The 20,304-nt window shown below is 42.3% G+C and overlaps 2 protein-coding genes across 2 annotated transcripts; one reads left to right on the top strand and one right to left on the bottom strand.

Annotated features, from left to right (window-relative positions):
• Window positions 1–19: 19 nt before the first annotated feature.
• On the bottom strand, window positions 20–11,366 carry LOC148329763 (calpain-1 catalytic subunit-like). The gene is made up of 23 exons (XM_088305409.1): window positions 11,218–11,366; window positions 9,670–9,685; window positions 8,091–8,337; window positions 6,488–6,557; window positions 5,809–5,927; window positions 5,595–5,728; window positions 5,270–5,438; window positions 4,634–4,717; window positions 4,471–4,556; window positions 4,274–4,348; window positions 3,444–3,604; window positions 3,203–3,372; window positions 3,105–3,116; window positions 2,262–2,473; window positions 2,125–2,164; window positions 1,962–2,027; window positions 1,679–1,736; window positions 1,477–1,541; window positions 1,302–1,370; window positions 1,158–1,236; window positions 969–1,082; window positions 823–881; window positions 20–740 (listed from the first exon to the last, which is right to left on the bottom strand). The coding sequence occupies exons 3-23, from the start codon at window positions 8,334–8,336 to the stop codon at window positions 714–716; spliced, it is 2,115 nt and encodes a 704-aa protein (XP_088161535.1). The 5' UTR covers window position 8,337; window positions 9,670–9,685; window positions 11,218–11,366; the 3' UTR covers window positions 20–713.
• capn8 (calpain 8) lies at window positions 9,634–20,273 on the top strand. Its single transcript, XM_088305414.1, has 23 exons — window positions 9,634–9,829; window positions 12,071–12,146; window positions 12,470–12,908; window positions 13,632–13,701; window positions 13,801–13,919; window positions 14,078–14,211; window positions 14,301–14,469; window positions 14,547–14,630; window positions 15,249–15,334; window positions 15,427–15,501; window positions 15,586–15,746; window positions 16,136–16,305; window positions 16,385–16,396; window positions 16,500–16,711; window positions 17,035–17,071; window positions 17,154–17,222; window positions 17,299–17,356; window positions 17,454–17,518; window positions 17,919–17,987; window positions 18,068–18,146; window positions 19,475–19,591; window positions 19,687–19,745; window positions 19,850–20,273. Exons 3-23 carry the CDS (start codon window positions 12,672–12,674, stop codon window positions 19,871–19,873), a joined length of 2,106 nt encoding a protein of 701 aa, XP_088161540.1. The 5' UTR covers window positions 9,634–9,829; window positions 12,071–12,146; window positions 12,470–12,671; the 3' UTR covers window positions 19,874–20,273.
• Window positions 20,274–20,304: the final 31 nt, after the last annotated feature.

Below are 20,304 nucleotides of genomic sequence, written 5' to 3'. Positions count from 1 at the left end.
AACAAACCTTGAAACGAAGGAAGTTAATGGCATTATTTATTGAAGGCACAACACCCATTCTGAACACAAAACAACTGGCACATTTTAATTTAGCTGCTTATAGCTAAGGACACGTATAAGGCATTCCAATAATGTGATCCCTGTAAATGTTAGCGACAGTGTTTCTCAATGTGAGGTATTTTTGCTAGCAGCTTCCTTCAACTCAAATTTCAGTGCAAAGTAAAATGTTGGGCTGAAACCCCACAAAGATCTGCTGAATCCTAACAACACACACAAAAAAAGTCATATGCTCAAGTCTGCACTTGTGGGTGCAAAATTCACACTCCCGTTAAAGGTGTCATACAAAGTAGGAAATACTGTTATGTCTATGAGATTATTTGAAAAAAAAGTTAAAGCGCTACTGTAACAAATGTTTTTCTTGCAAAATATTGTAGTCGGACCTTTGGAGACAGCCAACCTAAAATACAGAAACATAACCATGCAAATAACTTGCCAGTCTGTGGATATGTTTAATACTCATGCAGGAGTGACAGCTGCATACTTTAGGTTTGCATAGTTTGACAACTTTTTAGTGGGAGACACTTAGCCTGGATGTACGTTTCAATGTGTCGATCCAGCTCCTTTGTTACTTTGGGTACACTAGGGTGGGAAATGCTACAGGGTTATCATAGCTGAGCGTTGAAACAATCGTGACAGTCTGCTGCCGTCCCTCTTCAACCACACATGGTCAGGTAAAGCCACTAGTAAAAAGAGGAGAAGAAGAATTCAAGGAGGGCAGGTTGGGTGGGAAGCTTTGCAATTCACAAATGAAACTGAACTCACTTCTATGAGACTCAATTCAGCCACTCCTGATGACTCTTTGTCAAACTGAAGGAAAGACCCTGTGTAAAAAATAAAATGCCGTTTTCATGTTATTGGCCATAGGCAAAGTTACACGCAAAAATGGCAGCAATGGGAAGAGTACTCACTGAACATGGCCTCAAGTTTGACCAAGCAGCAGATAAAGTTATCAAAGTCGATCATCTCGTTCTCGGAATACCGGGCCACCAGAATCTCATTCAATTTGTTGTTTAGTTTAAAACCTTCGACGGATGACAAATAGCATAAGAGTCCATGATGTTATAATTCAAAGGCGACAAAATGGAAAGCATTTTTACCTGCTGCCTCCACAGCAAGACGCATCTCATAGGAACTCATGGCACCCGATTTGTCAAGGTCAAACTGTCTAAACACAAGCTGTGAGCAAAGCAAAAACACGTTTAGTTGGCTTCAAATGCACCGCAGACATTTCACAAACTCACCAGCCACTTTCGGATCTTATTCCAAAGAAGCTGGAACTCTACCACTCCCAAGCGAGCACTTCCATCTTTCTGATTACAATTTTGTTAAGGCGTTTACTCAGCAACCAATACAACGCAAAATGTCACACGATTACGGTACTATTTTGTTTTTAATTCTGATGAGGCAAGAGGATACATCCATAAGGTTGACCATAGTTCTGCAGGATTCCAAACTAAAGCCGTCCGTTTTCAGATCTTGATCTGAGAGAACAGCACAAGTGAAGTTACACAGGCACCCGATTCGGGAAATAGATCACGTAGACGCTCGACAGGCACACTAACATGTCGGCATTTCAGCAGCTTCAGCAATCTATCATTGCGAATAAACAAAAACTCACGGCGCGAGACGACTCTGTTCAGAATGGTCCTCAGCTCCCGAATGGAAATCTCCATGTCCTGCACCCAAAAACAATTTCAATTCAATGATTTTCAAGTTTCTACAAATGAACTTACAAGGCATTTGTTGAACTACATTTCTAATGATGATGTCATTTGCTTCCATGATTTGATGATACCATTTCCATCAATATCTTTAGAGTTCTAGTCCCTCGGTGAGGCGGGGCTCAAGTTTAATTGACCAAATATGTCTCCTTCAATGTGTGAGAGTTTTCCTAAGCGTACCTCTCCTGCTAGTTGGGCAAACATGGACTTAAAGGAATCATCGATGTCCTCTTCAGTTAATTCTTCCTGAAGGGAAGGTGAATCATATTACAGGTTATTTATCATCACATAAATTGATATTTTCTCATTTACTTTCAATAAAACGCATGTCAGTTATGCATACCTCTTCCCCTAAATCAGCAGAGATTTCGTCATCCAGTTCTCTGCAATAAACAATGACAGCACTCTTGGCTTTCACATGTTCTTTTGACACTTGAAATGGCTGCATTCAACAATACCAAAAAAAATGAAGACACATACTCCGTTTCTGATTGCTTCTCAGTGAAGACTCGGAGGACAAAGTCGGCCTCTTTCCCAGGCTCAAAGGTGGAGGGGACGACGAGGTACTCTCCAGGAGGTAGACGGAGCCGTGTGCTCACCTCCCGCAGGTTAATGAAAGTCTCCGAGCGAGCGCACGATTGATTGCTCAGAAAGAAATTCTTCTTAAGGTGGACATTCTGGCAGCCTTTAAACTGAGGGCAGTAAAAAAAAAAAAAACCAAACAATTGAGACTTTGGCCAGTCTATTCAAATATCATATTACAATTTTTTTTTCATGTAGTCATGGATGGATTTATCTGTTTTTCATGTAACAATATGCATGAATCCTAACTCGTTAAATTCTGCCTCTATGGAGATAATGCTCAGTTTTGACTGAAGCTGACTTCTTACGGCTTTAACAATGCATTTATAATTGTAGCATACAACCAAGTCAAGTCAAGTCAATTTTATTTGTATAGCCCTTAATCACAGACAGTCTCAAAGGGCTTACCGTACCGTATCGCAGTTTCTAATCGTTTGCTTTTCCATAATGCAGCTCAAGTCACTAAATTAAAAAGATCTCAACAGATCTCCTTATTTTTTATTGTGGTTGTCATTGGCAGTGGTACGACTTGGTACACGTTACCCAGTTGTACCCCTGCCAACTACAATAACCAACAAATACAGAAATAAATGACACCTCTCTTACGGTGTCATTCAAAACCGAGCACTACTGTCTTTGCAGAGGCAGAATTTGTAATGCAATCCTTAAATATTGCACCAACTTAAAACATGGCTGACGCTCTAAACCTGATGACGTGTCAGTGTGTGATGCACCGCTTACCTCCTCAGGGATCTGCAAGAAGACGCAAAAGACGTAAAAGTCATCAAATCCGCAAGGTTAATATCAGATCCATGAACAGAACTCGTCTCCGCTCTCACCTCATATAACGCAAAGCCAATGGTGTGCATATCCTGACCGTGTCGGCGATATTTGCGACGGTCCTTCTGCATCAGCGCCACCAAGAAACTGCAGGCCACCTCATCATCGTCGGGGTCGTCGTCGTCCTCGAGCAACGTGATCTTATACTGAGGGTTGATCCAGAATGTGTCTGCAAACAAACATTGAGGCATTTGTTTTCTGGCTTTTCATAAAACCAACTTGTGACGCAACAGGACTCACTGGGATTGTTCCTGCAGCCTCCTGCGGTGCTGCCCTTCCTCCAGGTGCCGTTAAACTTGATGGTGTTCCAGTGGCTGAGAGTTTCCTCCTTCAGTGCGTCGGCAGTCAGGTTGCAGATTTCAAGTCGGGAAAACTGCCTGAGGAACTCACTGAAAGCCATCCTGGATGGAAAGAAGACCACGCAATTCAATATGTGGGAATAAGGGACATTTCTCTCCCTATCTGCTGAAGCGCACTCGTTCAGCGCCGCAGTGACCTCCTGCCACTCGCTGCGCTTCCGTTTGTCGGACGTGTCGCTTCCAAAGCTGGCGATGGGTTTATCAATTTCAATCTCTGTGAAATTTTGCTTGCCCGTAATGTTCGCCATGAGAAACGTTTGCCTGCAAGGCTCATTTCGACTCATTTCCGTGCTTCCCATTCAGCATGTTAGGTTAACTGGGATGGGATCCACGTGCGCACTTCCCAAGAGGAAGACTGATGAAGAGAAAACGTCATACGGGCGTGCGTATGCACGGCTTGATAGGGCAGATTTTCTCCGTCCGCCAATCTCAGCTTTCGTGCCGAGTTAGAATCGTCCAGTCCAGAATGGAGCCCACCTTTTTCCCAAAGTCAGCTAAGTCCTAATAGAGCAAGCATTATAGAACTTGAATGGATGGACACGATCCATTATTTACTGGCTCACAGTAAAGCCATTTAGAATTACGCAGCCAAGAAAGGTCAGACGGGCCAACTTCATCTTTAATTTGGTTTGTTTACAAGACTTGACTTTTCCATTGTGCCACGTTAATAATTTAATAATGCAAAATGATTGCGGCACCGGTCACACATACCAGAACTCTCCATCTTCCATCTGCAGATGCACTTCATCTCGTTCTGACGGATCAACTTGCTCCCATTCCGAGGAACTAAAAAAAGTGAGAGTGAGGGGTCAGATTTGAGTTTTATTTGGGTACCGAATCACGGAATGGGACAACAAACACGGGAGGTTTTTCTGTAGACTGACATTTTGTATACTCGGAAGACTCACTTGTCACTCCAGGCACCGGTCCACTCCACTTGACCCCAAGGATTACGAATTCGGATTAAACGCTCCAGCCTGCCACGGTAATCCACCTGCAATCGCACAGACATGTTACAATTCAAAACAAAAAGGAAAAAAACAAAAGGCCCGCTCACCGTCTCACACGTACCTCCTTCAGCCCAGTGACGGAATAAGCGTGGCCCTTCACCAGCTTCTTGAATGTCACGGCCTCCATGTCAAAGGCACTAGTTATCTAGAATAAAAACGACACGCATCGTTTCAGAGTGAAAGCGCTGCTTTAGCTTTAAACAGTTGTGCTGTTAACAAATCTCCCGTGGCGGCATTCACGTGCAGTAAGAAAAACTCACTCCATGATGCAGTCTTGGAAAATATTTGCACCATGAATCGGAACGGCCGCCACCGGCGCACAATAAAGCAAATGCTTCCTTAATATAACACAGACGGCCACTCATTGCATCCTGCTCACCTTGGGAGCAAATTTCAAAAGTGTCATTAACTTTGAGCAAAATGATATTTCAGTTTACAATTGTCCATTTTTTTTATTTGATGTATGTAAACTTTTCTTGACTTTTTTTTTGCACCGATTCATAAATTGACCCTTATTTTCCCTCACCCACATCAGGTTGTCATAATAGTAATAATATAACAATATATTTATTAAGATTTATGCATTAAGGGTTATGTTCAGCAACAGGTGGAATTCTTTTTCCAGCATCTTGGGGACGTTTGTGTAAGATTTCTTGTTCTACTTTTTTTTGCAGTTTTCAGAAACGTAGTTGCTTACATCAATGGAGCAGCCCAGCAAGGAGCCTCGATCCAGAGCTTTGCTAATGATCTTGTATAGATCTCTGGGAGCTTTGCTGAGTTCGTAACTCTCCGACACGCCACCTGTGAAGTCCTCAAAACCTTCAGTGGTACTTCCTCCAGACAGAGCCTCGTAGGTTCCATTCAGCCTGGTGGACGCAAAAAAAAATCTCACTCTACGGCCATATTGACGGGAATCGGCCGCACTTCCTAATGTGTTGGTGATTTACACTTTGCTTTTACAGTGCATGCACTCGGCTGAATAATTTAAAGCCAGAGACTGAGCAGCCTTGGAAACTACCTACTTAGCATAAGCCTTCTCCAGCAGTGCACTCCAGAATTCATTGCCCTCAGCGGAATGCACAAACATCAGCTCGCCGTCTTTGACAGGAAGTCGGTCATCTATGACGACGTCGACCCACTCGCCAAACTGCCAGAACTAAAACACAACGGCAATAACATCATCCGTCAAAACGGCATGACCATCCCGCACAAATCAGGATGCGTCTTTACAAGCACCTGAAAGTGGAAAATTCCAGCGTAGCTCTCGTCGAAGGACTGGCCATGTGGGACAACCCGATGAAGCAGCTTCTCGTTCAGGGTGAGAGAAGCAATGGCGGCCAACAGCCAGCAGTCCCCTGAAGCAGAAGATGGGAAGTAAATTATTTGAATGTTCTCGCATCAGAGGAAGGATTTCAGATTGAGAGGAAATGCAGGGGAGAGGAGATGAAGTACTTTGGAAGTTTCTACCGAAGTCGAATGGCCCAAAGAAGATTCCAGGATGGATGTCTATGAACGGACAAGCCGTGCCTTTTCCTTTTTAAGTGTACTTTTACCTTCGCTCCTGAATGTTATTCTCGTGCGGACTTAATCGACATTTGATTAAAGTACAAATTCGCAAGTCATAGCGACTTGAACACATTTTCACTATCCTGGACGAGAGCGACATCAGCAGGACATGTGTGGATTGTTGTCGGGTCTGGCAGCCGCCGAATACATACACGCATAGTTTAAAAAAAAAAACAAATCCCCCACACACAGTCCTCCTATAATGTTCCTGAAAAAATTAATTAAAAAAAAAAGAGAAATTGTTCAAGAAGGAAGGAAAGAAAATGATTATACTCTGCCACTACAGATAGCAATGAACGGTCATCTTACCAAAACATTTTGGGAGGTCATCAGACCAAAGCAGACTCACCCAGTGCTCCTTGACAGATGTCCGTCCTGGTGGCGCCACCAACAATGAATTGAGGCTGATTCACCAGTTCCTTAGTGGAAATAAAACCAAACGTCTTGGTGAGCACAAAAACACAGAATGAGAATAATCGTGTTTGCTTAATTCAAATTGAAATGACACACGTCTATATGGATTGTGATCATACACACAGACTATTCTTGCATCTAGGCTACGAGGGACTAATTATGTAAACAAATGTCCTCAATGTGAGGGGGAATGCAGACAGCTGCAGTGGTCTAACAACCCCCTGCCGGGACTTGTCCGATTCCGTCTGCATTTTCAGACGTTAAAAAAAAAAAAAACTGTCACTGATATGCTGTTTGCTGTGTTGACATTCCAGTCATCACCACAAACAGTCTTGGCTGCTTTTCGAGTTACATGAGAAGCTCATCACAGTTCAACATTAATAAACTTGTCAAGTAAAACAGATGCTCAGGCCTGTGCATCATTTGATTGGCTGATTTAACAATGACCAAATATGGTGATGGAATGAAATGAATAGAAAACATGATTAAAACATTCAACGTTAAAATAAATATTTAGCATGACCTGGCCTTACACTACACTTTTGTCTTACATTGTTACTCAGATACAATCCTAAGACTGTACAAAACAAATCTAATTCTCTAAAAATGCACGCAGTGAGGGGGACAAAAAAAAAAAAAAACAATTTAGCAACAAACTTCACAACAATGTCATGGTTAAGGGGTTACCAGCCTCTCTTAAACGGAATGGAACCCAAATAAAAAAAAAATAGATGGGAGTTAAAACCACAACATACCACAGCGGCCATCCTCCAATTGCCTGCAAGACTTCTAGTTAACTTGTTCAACAAAACAATCACGTTCCATTAAAAATGTGGTGAAAGGCCAATAAATTCTAAGCTGGTTTATTTTATCTCTCTCTGCTGTGCTGGTGGCCCTGCCTGCAGAAGCAGATTGGCCCGCCTACAGCACCATCTGATTGGTTCCTTGTGGACTGGGTAGCAGCCAATCAGCAGTAGGCTACCTGTTTGCTTTTTCACCTCGGGTCACACGCACAATCAGGTCCCGTGAGCAGAGGACGGTAAGGCAACAGACTTTGTCGAAATTTGAATAAATGTCAGTCTACTACAACTCACAACTAATCGAGAATTATTTGCCATTGTAAACTTTAACGAGACCTTTTCATTGAACTTTACGGCATGCGGCTGTGCCCGTGAGCTCCGTGCACTTTTTGTTTGACTTTTAAAGCCAAATGATCTATTTTCTAAGATGAAAAAAAAACTTCAACAAGTTGTAAATCACTAAAGTTGTTTAATAAACACGTGCTTAAAGGAATTTAAACTAAGTCAAGTTTTGGAGTTTTTATTTTTCCAAATTCTGACACCATTTTACCCCTTTTGTCAACCAATGAATATCGGCTTCAAATATCGGTTATCGGCCTCCATGACGACTAATAATCGGTATCGGCCCTGAAAAAAAGCATATCGGTCTATGACCAAAACTTTGTGTACTGTACTGCAGCCAATCCAATGAAGGTAATGTTAAGTGAGAACATTTGAATTTTGGTTGAGTGGTCTCACCGTGGGTCTCATCCAGTCCACATCTCTGGTTTTTGCAGAGTAGGGAGCGAGCTCCTTGAAGCCGAGCGATGGCGGCTCCGCGGGGAAGCAGGGGTCTTCGAAAAGGGAGCCCGACTCAATGCACTCTTGCTTGAGTGCCTCGTAGTCCTGGTTGGAGAAGTGTACCGCCTGCTCATGGGAGCCCATGCCTTCTGCTCGCAGCCTGTTGGCGTTTATAGTTGCAGATATCCCTCCAACAGGATTCATACTAGCGCAAGATAAAAATATGCAAGTGGGCGGTGGAGTACTGAACTTTCTATTATTAGGATCAGTGACACACTCGTGTCAAGAGGATACAGCCCCGAATGTGAAGAGCAGACATACAAAGTACTTGTACTGACATGTTCTTTCTACAGGTTACAGAATTTGTCCACCTAAATTGCACTGGACCATATTTGGGGGGCATTAAATCCACACTGACTCCATAAATGTAGAAAACGATTTCATGGATACATGAGGTCAGGGCGTAGCAGAAGAAGCCGAGGCATTTTAGCGTCACAAAAGGGAAGTTTGATTACAAAATTCTATTCTTGGGATTACAAATTACATTGGAACCTCTCAAGTAGAATTTGTCCGAGGTCATGCAAATGTTTGCACAAGTTAACTTCTTTTCACACTTGTGACACATAAGAACTACTTTTTGAAAAGTTTCACAAACTAATACATTTGTTCTCTGAGAACTGTTTGTTAATCTAAAAAAAACACCGTATGACTTGATTTTATTCTTTGTTTAAAGGGGACATTAACATTTTCTTTCTTATACTTATTGGAATACGAACAGCCACGGCTTGTGTAAGTGATATTTTTAATCATCTGTTTTTATGCTGAAAATGTCTTTGCATGAAAATGGGCATTAGCCGTAAAATGTTTTGAGTTCCTGCTTTTCATTAAAAATATATACGTGCGCCTGTGTGTGTGTGTGTGCAATGTGCATTGTTGAAAGGTCACTACTGCAAATGTTTTATTCTTTGAAGCATTAAAACACTCACGCACACAATCCAGCTGCAATGTTCCTGACAGAATTTTAAAAAACGGCCCGAAGACAGCTGCAACAGGCCAGCTGAGGATGTTGGATGGATGGGTGAGAAGTTAAGATTAAATGTTCAAGAAATATGAAAATAAAAGACATTTTACTTTACCAATACAGATAATACTCTATGCGGTGTATGTGTTGCCCAGAAACTTTTTTTTAATTTAATTTACATTTATATATCCAATATATTTTATTGTTGGACATATCAGTCTACATTTTCCTTATCTTTGATGATTGAAAGCTAATTGCACTTGAACCAATAAATAATGTAAATACAATGCACGGGGGTTAAACTGTTTCGAAATCAGAAACCAAATCAGAGGTTGACCAGAGTCCGGGAACGCAGTGTATTCGACTTTAGTGGTTCCAAAGTATTGATCATGTACCAAAAGTAAGGGAGCATTGCAAGAACGTCCGAAAGGCATGTGCAGAGGAAATGAAACGACAAACATCAACACCACAAAGGAAAAACAAAGCGTCATAATAAAGATGTTAGTAACATGATACCTGATGTGCAGACAGGCTGAGAGGGAGAGCGACACAAAGAGAGGGAAAAAGACAAATGGCATTAACTGATGAATTTTTTTTTTTTTTTTTACATAATTTGGATTGCACCGAGATGCAGAAGTTGCGGGCGTCGCCTTCAACAAGCTTCGATGCACTTTCGGTAATGAACACTTTCTTTCTTTCTTTCTTTTTCCTTGAATGCATTTGCTAGATCAGTGTTGGAGAGGTTCACAAATCTCCAAGGAGGACATAATAGCGCTGCGAGGCAAACGGGCCTTGCGGCTGTCTATTAGTTACTCCTGGCAAATGTGGTTCCCAACCCGTGCTTTCACATTCGATCATCTTTTGTGCTGCTCCGAACCACTCAACAGAATCGGAATGAGCGAGGGTCAGTGGTGGTGAGCTAATGGCGCTAATGTTGGAGTGAGAAAGTCATCTGAAATTGGTGCAAAGAGCCAAACGTGCAACGTTCTTGATGCAACAAATGCAACATGCAATCCATTTTAAATCGAGGCAAAATACGATTGTTCAGTCGTACGATACGATACGTTTCTTTTACTCGACAGTCTTTGGGTTGAGATCTTTTTTTTTTTTTTTTAAATCACTAAATCTCAAGGCTAATTTTAAATACTACAAGAGTATAGTTGTCGGTAGTATAATATGCTGGTTTTAAAAAATTGGTGGGCTTTTTGGGGAGGGCGGTTATTCAATTTAATAGATCGAAAAAAATCTCTATTTTCTATACTACTTCTCCTCATGAAGGTTGTGGATGAGTTTAAGTTTATCCTAACTGAAATCTAATTCACATTCATGACCATTTACTTTTTGGATCGAAAGGTCAGTGTCCAGATTCGAACCCCCAGCGTCAGAATTGATTGATTGATTAAAACAGTGCTGATTTACAAAAAGGTTCTTTTTAGTTTAAGTAAGTCTCCTTTTAGCATCGTACAGTAGAGACTAGAGTAGTGAGCCCAGGTTCCACCCCCCATGCTGTTGTGAGCGGTTCCATTCAGCTGCAAGAATGTTCTTGTGGCTCTACTCTAGCTAATAACGAACTCCCCAACTCCTCCAATCCAGTTGTTAACAAATAGCTGATCTACGCAGTTCTGTGCTAAGTGATGTCATCAGAGGGCCTCAACCTTTGTGAGATGCTGTACCGGAAGTGCCAATAATGCTGCTCGCCACTCTCATTTGCAGCATTGTGGCATTGCATTCATTTGAGGCTCACTGTGATTTAAAAGGCATCTAGTATGCTAGGCATGCTCGGCCTTGGATTGTTGTCACGAGCACCTGTTCACGAGGCCTGTGTGTGCCCACCGAACCCACTGTCATTAAATCGGCCTTAAAAACACACGATAGCGCCTAAAGTGACGTCACGACTCGACCCTCGTTGTGCCAACTCATGTGGTTCTTTGAAGAAGACGCAGCCGCAGTGTTTGAAACAAACAGCCACCCAAATGAGCGACACGGGCGCACCGTTAGCCGCATACCAAACATACAACATGCACGCAGTTCAATGACAATAACCAAGAAAAAAAGAACACTCACCACCGTCTTAAAAACGGATCGTGGTTTTCTCGGTGGGAGTCGATGAATACTAAACGTGGAAATTGGGAGGAAGTCAAAACTATGAGTTCGGATAGCAGGTCCAGCCCCTCTCACACGGCACACACGCACACAAACACACTCACCGGCACTGCAGTAGGAGGGGCCCGGGTCGCACACGCGCACGCGCGCGCGCGCGCACAGACATACGATGCGCCACGCACGAGCTACCACTTGAGGCGCAAGTATGACGTGAAGGTGGAAGGGGGGGTTGTGCGGAGACGCAGATCCGGTCCTACGACGACGTAATGCGCGTAGGTCGGAACAAACATGGACCCGACACTAAACCCCCCCATTCGCCACACCTAAAGAAAGGTCGGGGGGGGGGGATTACTAATTTTACTGTGTACTTGTTAATTTTGTTAAATAATTGAAATATGGTAGATGTAGATAGGTGAACAACATTTGGACACTTTTATTTTCACTTTACAAGGATTTTAACGATTTCCTCTAAATGATCATTATACTTCGACATAGATGGGAAAGGCAAATTCTCTCAAACACAGTACAAATACTTTGAGCTTTGTGTAAAATTTACTTGGAATGTTTTTCTCTGTTTCCACTGGGACCAAATCTTTAGTCGATGAAATTCACAGTGCAGGCCTAAGACTTAAAACAACAATTCACAAGCAGTACGAGTAAGCACACAGTGATGATGTAAATGTGGTCTTTATTTAGTCCAAAATCACTTCAGTTTTTATTTCCTTATAAAACAGCAACGCTTTGTGTCTTGGCTAATGAAATTCTTTTCCACTTGAAGGGATGTGTAATTTAGGATTAGCTTTGCTGTGTTTAGCTTTCAGGATGTACATGCGGAATAAGGATGTGTCAAAACAGGATTGTCCAGGTGCAAGCGGCGGGACAACGGACGCGTACGTAATTGACCATCGCCAATGAAACATGTTGACTTATCAAGCATGAATTTGTCAGCGGGGGAGTGAAATGTTTTTTTTCACGGGGCCCAGATAGTCCAAGCAGCCCGCTGTTGCAATGCCAATTATAGCAGATCCCTCCCTTATTCCTTAGAATTGTTGCTTCATTACATGTGTTCACAACTTTTATCTCCAAGTAGTAAATCCCTTTATTATATTAATATTCTAGTGATCAAGTCATGTGTTTTCATTTGAACTGAATGTAGGAGACCATAAATGTTTTTGAATATTTACCTTTAGGTGTGCCCCTGTTTGCCTTCCAGTTGCGGTCACTCAATTGTGGTGTTGGTCACTCGGTTGTCGGCTTTGCTTGCCTCACCTGCACAGTGGGAGCCCCTCCCTGTCTGAACCAGGAAGAAAAAAAAAAAAAACTCTGTATAAAGAGGCTGAATTCACATCAAGCTGGCAGATCAACTCCCAACCAGGCAAATTCCTTGCAAATTGCTCGGCGCTGGAGAGGTGAGGATGACGTCCACTGCAGGTCGCCTGGCCCGTCAGCAGGAGAGGAAGCGTGGCGTTGGTAGCAAGCAGTTTGCTGTGAAGTTCCACCAACAGGACTATGAGACTCTCCGTCAGCAGTGCGTGGACAGGGGACGTCTGTTTGAGGACGACCGCTTTCCGGCTTCGTGCAAGTCACTGGGCTACAAAGAACTGGGTCCGTACTCATCCAAGACCAGAGGAGTCGTTTGGAAGAGGCCAACAGTAAGAAGCTGCAAAGAAAAACTAAATTAGGGCTCATTCACGGTTGTTACAGGAATGTACGCGTCACACAATTTTGATTTAGCGATTAAGAGCTGCATTCCTAGAAAGACTCTTCCAGTTCCATTCACACATCAGACATTTCATTAGGTACACCTGCACATCCAGGATGATTCCATTGTTGGTTGTCATCAGCACTTTGACACGATATAATATTCAGAGATTCAAACATTTTGCTCCTGTATTTATGGCGTTCAGTTGGGCTAGTGAGAAAATGGATTTTTACAAAAGAATATGCCAAAGTGTAGGTAGCTCTCACCCGAGGAATAAACGCTGGCCACGACACGACTATGTTATCGTGCAGCTCAATTCATTTCAGATGAAAACATTTCTAAATATATGGAAACGAAATTGCCTGCAACACGGTGAGACAATCTTGCACACACTTCCATCCATTATCATCATGCAGCAATTTGAGTCAGCCATCAGCCGGATTTGTTTAGGATGCAGCATATTTGCATGCAGTTAAATTAGAACTGAGAAACATGAAGAGAGGCTTCTTAAAAAAAAAAAAAAAAGAAAACGGCGCGAACGGTGTTTGGACAAACACCTCAAATGAAAATTGTCGATTTTTCTTCCCAGGCACGTCCCAAACATTGCATTCTTAAATAAATGAGAGTTTAATTGAGAGAAGAATTCACTTGTTCTTTTTTTTCTCGACTATAGGAGCTATGTTCCAACCCTACATTCATTAATGATGGAGCCACGAGAACGGACATTTGTCAAGGATTTTTAGGTAATTGACAGAAAGGAGGATGACAATTCCTGTCATTTGACGACTCGTTTTTTGTTGTTGCGATCGCATCCAAGAACAGCATTTGCAATTTTTGTGCAGGTGACTGTTGGCTTCTGGCTGCTATCGCCTCGCTGACCCTCGATCAGCGCATTCTGGCACGTGTGGTGCCGCCTGGACAAAGTTTGGCTGAGGGATACGCTGGGATATTTCACTTCCAGGTCTGAGAAAGCCATCGGTTGTTTTTTTTGTTTTTTTTTGAGGAACACGTCCCTCCAACTATCCATAGCCATCCATACAATCACTTATTCACGTGAACAAAGATTGGCAAAGATCTGTTTTTCAATGCAGTCTGCTCATTTTATTTTGCTCTCTTCAGTTCTGGCAGTTTGGCGAGTGGGTGGACGTGGTGGTCGATGATCGTTTACCCACCCGAGACGGGGAGCTGCTGTTTGTTCACTCGGCCGAGGGCTCCGAGTTTTGGAGCGCATTGCTGGAAAAGGCCTACGCCAAGTACAGATTCTTTCTCGATGATCACTTTTTTCACACGACAGTTGCTTAACGTTGAACGTGACTCCCTTTTTGTCGCCCGTGTCTAACAGGGCATGCGGCTGCTACGAGGCTTTGTCGGGTGGAAACACGATTGAGGCTTTTGAGGATTTCACCGGGGGGATTGGCGAAATTTACACTTTGGACAAGCCTTCGTCTCACCTTTTCCAAATTATACGGCGGGCGCTAAAGCTCGGCTCTCTGCTGGGCTGCTGTATCGATGTAATTTGATTCGTGTGGTTTTTGCCTTTTGATATTTAAACATGCATACACATCGAAGCATTTTCAATTCCTTTCAGATCAACAGTGCCTACGAGACAGAGGCCGTTACAAATCTCAAACTTGTTAAAGGACACGCATACTCGGTGACCGGCGCAGAAGAGGTACGATGTATACTGCACACGCGTCACGCTGAGAAGAGGTTCTGGCAACACAAATGCTATAAACACCCGTCCATATTTGTGCAAGTATTCACGGCAGTAATACACAAACAATATTGTAATTTGTTGACACATTTTTAGCAGATTCAGTCAAAATTGGGCGCAAGCACATTTTTGACACATTTATGATGATACTGGATTTAAAGGGGAAGTCAAGTCAAACATTTTCTTGAAAATAACGTTTTATGTCGCCACTAGTCTAAACACGGCATTCTGATTCATATTTGTGTAATATGAATTAAGCAACACAATCCACTCCGAGTGGGCGGCCATTTTGCCACTTGTTTAGCGAAAGTGAGCTCACGGTTTCTCAGGGCTCAGATAACGGCCAATCACGGCTCTCCTGTTGTCTGAGTTTGTTCATGTGATGTTTGCAAGCTCAGCCGTGAATTTGCTGCTTACTTCGTATTCCACAAGCACAACATTAATCAGAATTTCGTGTTGAGACGAGCAGGGCCACATGATCATTCAGCGTGTTTTTGTCTCGACTCGCTCCTTTAAAGTGTGCATCAAGCGTTCATATTGCCACCGGTCAGTAGACACTGTTGCTCATGGCCTCAGGTTCAGTTTCGAGGCACACTGGTTCCGCTGGTCCGCATCAGGAACCCATGGGGGAAGGTGGAGTGGACCGGGCCTTGGAGTGACGGGTGGGCAAATCTTTTCTTAATGCAGATATGGGGGGGAAGGCGGTGGGGGTCTGGATTTTTTCCCACAAGAATGATTCTTTTATTACATTTAGTTCCACTGAATGGAAATATGTTAATGAAGAAGAGAAAGCCAAACTCAACCATGTGGCTGAGGATGGAGAGTTCTGGTAAATATGCAGATGTATGCATTTTGTTTCAATTAAAAAAAAAAAAAGGAACGATGAAAATGAGAACTTGTTTGCTCTTACCAGGATGTCCTACTTGGACTTCATCAGACAATTCACCAAGTTGGAGATTTGCAACTTGACTCCCGATACGCTCAAGAGTGACGACTTTGGCCACTGGAACCACTACCAGTTTGAAGGAATGTGGCGGGTCGGATCAACTGCAGGCGGCTGCCGCAATCATCCTGGTAACGCAGAAATCATCTACTGTCAATGCTCACATTAGATTAAACATATTTAGTTCTTCATCTGAATTAGAGAGCAATCAAACCTCTATTAGCCATTTATTAATGCTACACCATATTGTGGATTCTCGTTGTTGACCACTGGTGGGCTCCAAAAACCCAGGAGTGGTCCATGAGTCAAACATATTTGATTGTTTTTTTATCCCCACAATTTAAAACACGACGAAAGTGTCTTAGTAACAAGTGTGTGGCATGTTTTATGGTTGAAATACCCCAAACAGGGATGTAACAATATCGTGCCATTTTTTTATGTTGAGATTTATGGTAACTGTTTCATTTGTACTCTATGTATAATTAGGGTTTGATGCGTTACCTTTGTGTGTTTGCTCCAGCGACATTCTCATCCAACCCTCAGTTTGTGGTGCGTCTCGGAGATGTGGACGACGATCCCCTGGACGGCGAGGATGGATGCACCTTTCTTGTGGGACTGATGCAAAAGGATGGACGCAGGCAGCGGAGGCTCGATCGCGAACTGCAAACAATTGGCTTTGCTATCTATCAAGTATGGTCGTGATTTGTACTTGAAACATGACACATCACATTTTCAGTGATTTTATTAACATTCTTTTGCTTTTGTCCAGGTCCCAGACGAGGTAAAGTATGTCTTTAGCATTACAGAAAAACTGTAAACATTAGAGCACGCTGAGATTTGTCTTGAGCATCATTGAAATAATTGTTTTTTATGTCAATATGAAGTACAAAGGTCGCAGCAATGCTCACCTGGGCCCGGATGTCCTGCTGCGTCAGAGAGCTGTGGCCATGAGCAGCACGTTCTACAACAGCCGAGAAGTTTGCGATCGCTTTAGGCTTCCTCCGGGCGAATATGTCATCATACCCTCAACCTTCTATCCTCACAAAAATGCCAGTTTTGTTCTCAGAGTTTTCACTGAGAAACAAGCTTCCACCAGGTGACTGACTTATCAAAACTCTGGGTTACACTGCCACCTAGCGGACAAAAGTCAGATGACTTAGGTTGCGTAAATGGGCATCTTTGATTTGCCTTGGCAACCCAGCATCAACGTCTGCTGCTCTCTAATCAGTGTTTCGCAATCTTTATTGAGCCAAGGCACATATTTTACATTAGAAAATCTAACAACACCACCACAAAACGGAAATGTCACAAAAAATAATAATAATGACGACCATGTCTCAATTTACTCACCAATTTACTTACGGAACAGAAAGAAGACAAGAATGTAAAACTTGATTAACCTCCAAATTTCTATTTCAGTCCATTGGAAGAGGACATTGGTGCCGAAACAGACGAGGTAAAAATAACTGAATGACAATCCGTTACAATTGTTTGAACTTTTCGCACTAACGATGGACTTCCATGTTGTCTTGTCTTAGGAGGAGGAGTTATCAGAAAGTGATGTAGATCCTAATTTCAAGTATCTCTTCAAGCAGATTGCTGGCAGAGTCGGTAACATGTTAAATGAAACCAAATCCGCTTTTAACGGGAGCAGTTTTTGAATTTAATGTTCTTATTTAACAGGACACCGAAGTTTCAGTCTTTGAATTGGTCAAAATTCTTAACAATGTGGTTTCACACAGTAAGTGACGAGAAAACCGTGTTCATGGACGTGTAGCTTTTTCTCCTTTTAATGGTTGAAAATGTTGATTTTTTATTTTTTGGGAACTTTCTTCCAGGAACTGACATCAAGACAGACGGCTTCAGCCTTGAGACAGGCCGTCTGATTATCAGCCTGCTGGATGTATCCCCTTTCTCTTTTAGAAGCAAAAACAAACGTATTGGGATTTACACGACATGGTTCAAATTAGTCAACTAATTGATTATTAAATTAACAACTCTTCTAATAATCGAGTGATCGTTTTGGAGCCATTCTTTACATTTGAACTGTCAAAATCTTCAGATTTCAGCCTCTCCACGGTAATTATTTTCTGATTTCTGTAGTCTTTCATTTAAGTAGGTTGATTATCTTTTATGTTTAATCAAAATAAGATATTAAATTGGAATTGAACACTTCAACATGCTCTGTCATTACAACAGCTTTTTAAAAGTCAAAACGCGGTTGCAGCTTGGGAACAGTTGACTTTTCTTTCTTTTATGTCTTGCAATATGAAGACCTTTATGAAAACCTTAACATTCAACAGAAGGACGAAAGCTCCACGTTGGGATTGATGGAATTCCACAAGCTTTGGCGCAAAATCCAGAAATACTTGGTAAAATTGTCACTCGTCTGCTTTTCTATTATTTGTGCGAACAAACTCATCTTTGGTGACTGACTGTTTGCTTTTTGTAGGAGATCTTCAAGAAGCACGACCAAGACAACTCTGGCACCATGAGCTCCCACGAGATGAGAGGTGCCGCCATTGAAGCAGGTAAAACATTTGTCAAGTCACACTTCACTTGATCACTTAAACCCAAGGTTGAAATGTGGCTTGTCGCTTTTAAAGACGACTTTAGCTAAAAAAATAAATAAATGAAAAATCTACTACTTGAGTATTTCAACTTTGATTTCAATTCAGTTCCACTGTTGCAGATATGGATTCAGACGGCGGAGACAAATGATTTTTCCAAAAGGAAGAAAAAATGCTTTTGTGATAGGTATCAAGTAACTCGTGACTCAATTCTATCATTCGAATCACAATACAGTGATTATGTCTCAGTGATATATTGATATTTTGTTAACAGAAGGCTTAAGTAGATCCGATCCGTCCGCGTGTTTGTGCTGCAGTTGCAAAGGCTGCGCTCCGATTCCTATCTGACCGTGATCCGCATTTGAAAGAGGCCCGATGCCAGTCAGAAATCCGATTCCATGTTTGTCTTAGAATACAAGGAAGTTTGTAATAAACTGCATGGTGGGATGGTTACAAATGGAAATCCGCAATAAACGTCACGTGATGTGGGAATTACAAGATAAAACAAAAATGATTATAATGGGCCAAAATCGTATTGCCACAAATTGTCATGGTGTTGTGGGCAAGGTCACAAAAGGCTCTTGAACTTAAGAAAAAAAAAAAAAATAATAATAATATTCCCTTTATTAGTCCCACAATGGGGAAATTCGAGATTCGAACCCAGGCCTCCTGGGGAGACTGGGTCCTGAACGTGGCGCCTTAGACCACTCGGCCATCCTGGCAGCCAAAAAAAGGTCATTTTAAAGAGTTTTCCAAGCAAGCCTCAATGGAAGGAACACGTTGCTTTAAATCAGGAGTGACTTGAAGTTTTTTCTTCACACACCTAAATCCATCGAAGGTGCAACAATTGGCCAACTGACAGTAACAGAATCAATTTCAATATCATACTGACCGCTGATATATTTTGAGATTGATGTTTTGGACCCAATTTGTTTCCCATTTGAACGACAAAAAGCGCCGTCGGACACAAAGTATGGGACATTCTCGGACATTTTTTTTGCCTGACTTCACCACACCCCTTTTTATTGTGTTGGTGGAGGATGGTGTCGGAGTTATTTTCGACTTCATCAGCATTGTGACTCATTTTGAGCGGTTAACAGTAATCTGGATAAACCGGTCAGACGATGTTGGAGCACGTCAAGTTCACTCTGTCGTCGCGGGAACAAAACAAGCATGGGAGAGGCTGTGAAACTTAAACTTTTAAATAATCCACAAGCGCCGACAATGATCTCAGCAGCTTCAGAAGGAAAAAAAAAAAATAAAGCCAAGTGGTTGTTTTCCTTCCACAGGTTTTCACATCAACAGCGCCGTGCTGCAGGCCGTCGTCGCTCGCTATGCCGACGCTCACTTTGCAATCGACTTTGACAGCTTTGTCGGCGGTCTCATTAAAGTGGAAATGCTCTTCAGTAAGCGTGCAAAAACACAGTTGATCAAATTTTCATACGATTGGTCACATCTACATTTTTTTTGTTGTCTCCCCCCCCCCCCCGCCCCCCAATAGAAATGTTCAAAGCTTTAGACCAAGCAGACTCGGGCAAAATCGAGCTGGATATACAGCAGGTACATATACGGAATGCACTCAACCGCTACTTCGTCGTCACTCTTTCTATATTTTTTATTATCTTCTGAACTTTTTTTAAATTCCATCCTATGTTCTTTTCCAGTGGCTGTGCCTAGCAATCTACTAACTGTGGCGACCACACAAGCAAAGAAAGTGTCTTGTTGGTTTTCGGGGAAACCAACTGAATGACCATTTTGAAACTCCATTAAGATGGCTGTAATTCAAAACCAATATACAAAATGTACGGTAAAAATGATGACATTGGCACAATCAATACATTTTTGACAGTCCAGATTTAAATAAAAAAAATTGAAAACTGCTGTGGGAAATATGACGGCTTGATGTGCTATTTCTACTGACCATGCTAAATGTGATAGTTGAAGCGAGTTGAAACAAATCAGCATCAATATCATTTGGGCCTCCCTGCAGGATAAAACACGATGCCAACAAGTTTCCAATTGATAAAGGCCAGCAATAAAGCAGTTCACAGTACGGCTGTCCGAGGGTTCCTGAAAATCTTTCCGCTCCATCCTTATGCTTGACATTCTTACAAACGGT

This window comes from Idiotropiscis lumnitzeri, chromosome 9 (assembly GCF_059441095.1).
Source record: "Idiotropiscis lumnitzeri isolate Australia: NSW breed Sydney's pygmy pipehorse chromosome 9, RoL_Ilum_1.0, whole genome shotgun sequence".
Taxonomy (NCBI): domain Eukaryota; kingdom Metazoa; phylum Chordata; class Actinopteri; order Syngnathiformes; family Syngnathidae; genus Idiotropiscis; species Idiotropiscis lumnitzeri.
Note: the sequence above shows the minus strand (reverse complement) of the source record. Positions and strands in the feature narration are given on the sequence as shown.

Bases quoted from the DNA above. Each gene is read 5' to 3' on its own strand.
- LOC148329763 (XM_088305409.1), bottom strand. From the start codon at position 8,336: ATGAATCCTGTTGGAGGGATATCTGCAACTATAAACGCCAACAGGCTG. The intron at 4,557-4,633 runs GTACGTGTGAGA...GTGCGATTGCAG, and splicing joins CCGTCACTGGGCTGAAGGAG to GTGGATTACCGTGGCAGGCT. The intron at 882-968 runs GTGAGTACTCTT...TTTTTTACACAG, and splicing joins CAAACTTGAGGCCATGTTCA to GGTCTTTCCTTCAGTTTGAC.
- capn8 (XM_088305414.1), top strand. From the start codon at position 12,672: ATGACGTCCACTGCAGGTCGCCTGGCCCGTCAGCAGGAGAGGAAGCGT. The intron at 16,712-17,034 runs GTGACTGACTTA...TTTCTATTTCAG, and splicing joins GAGAAACAAGCTTCCACCAG to TCCATTGGAAGAGGACATTG. The intron at 17,072-17,153 runs GTAAAAATAACT...GTCTTGTCTTAG, and splicing joins TTGGTGCCGAAACAGACGAG to GAGGAGGAGTTATCAGAAAG.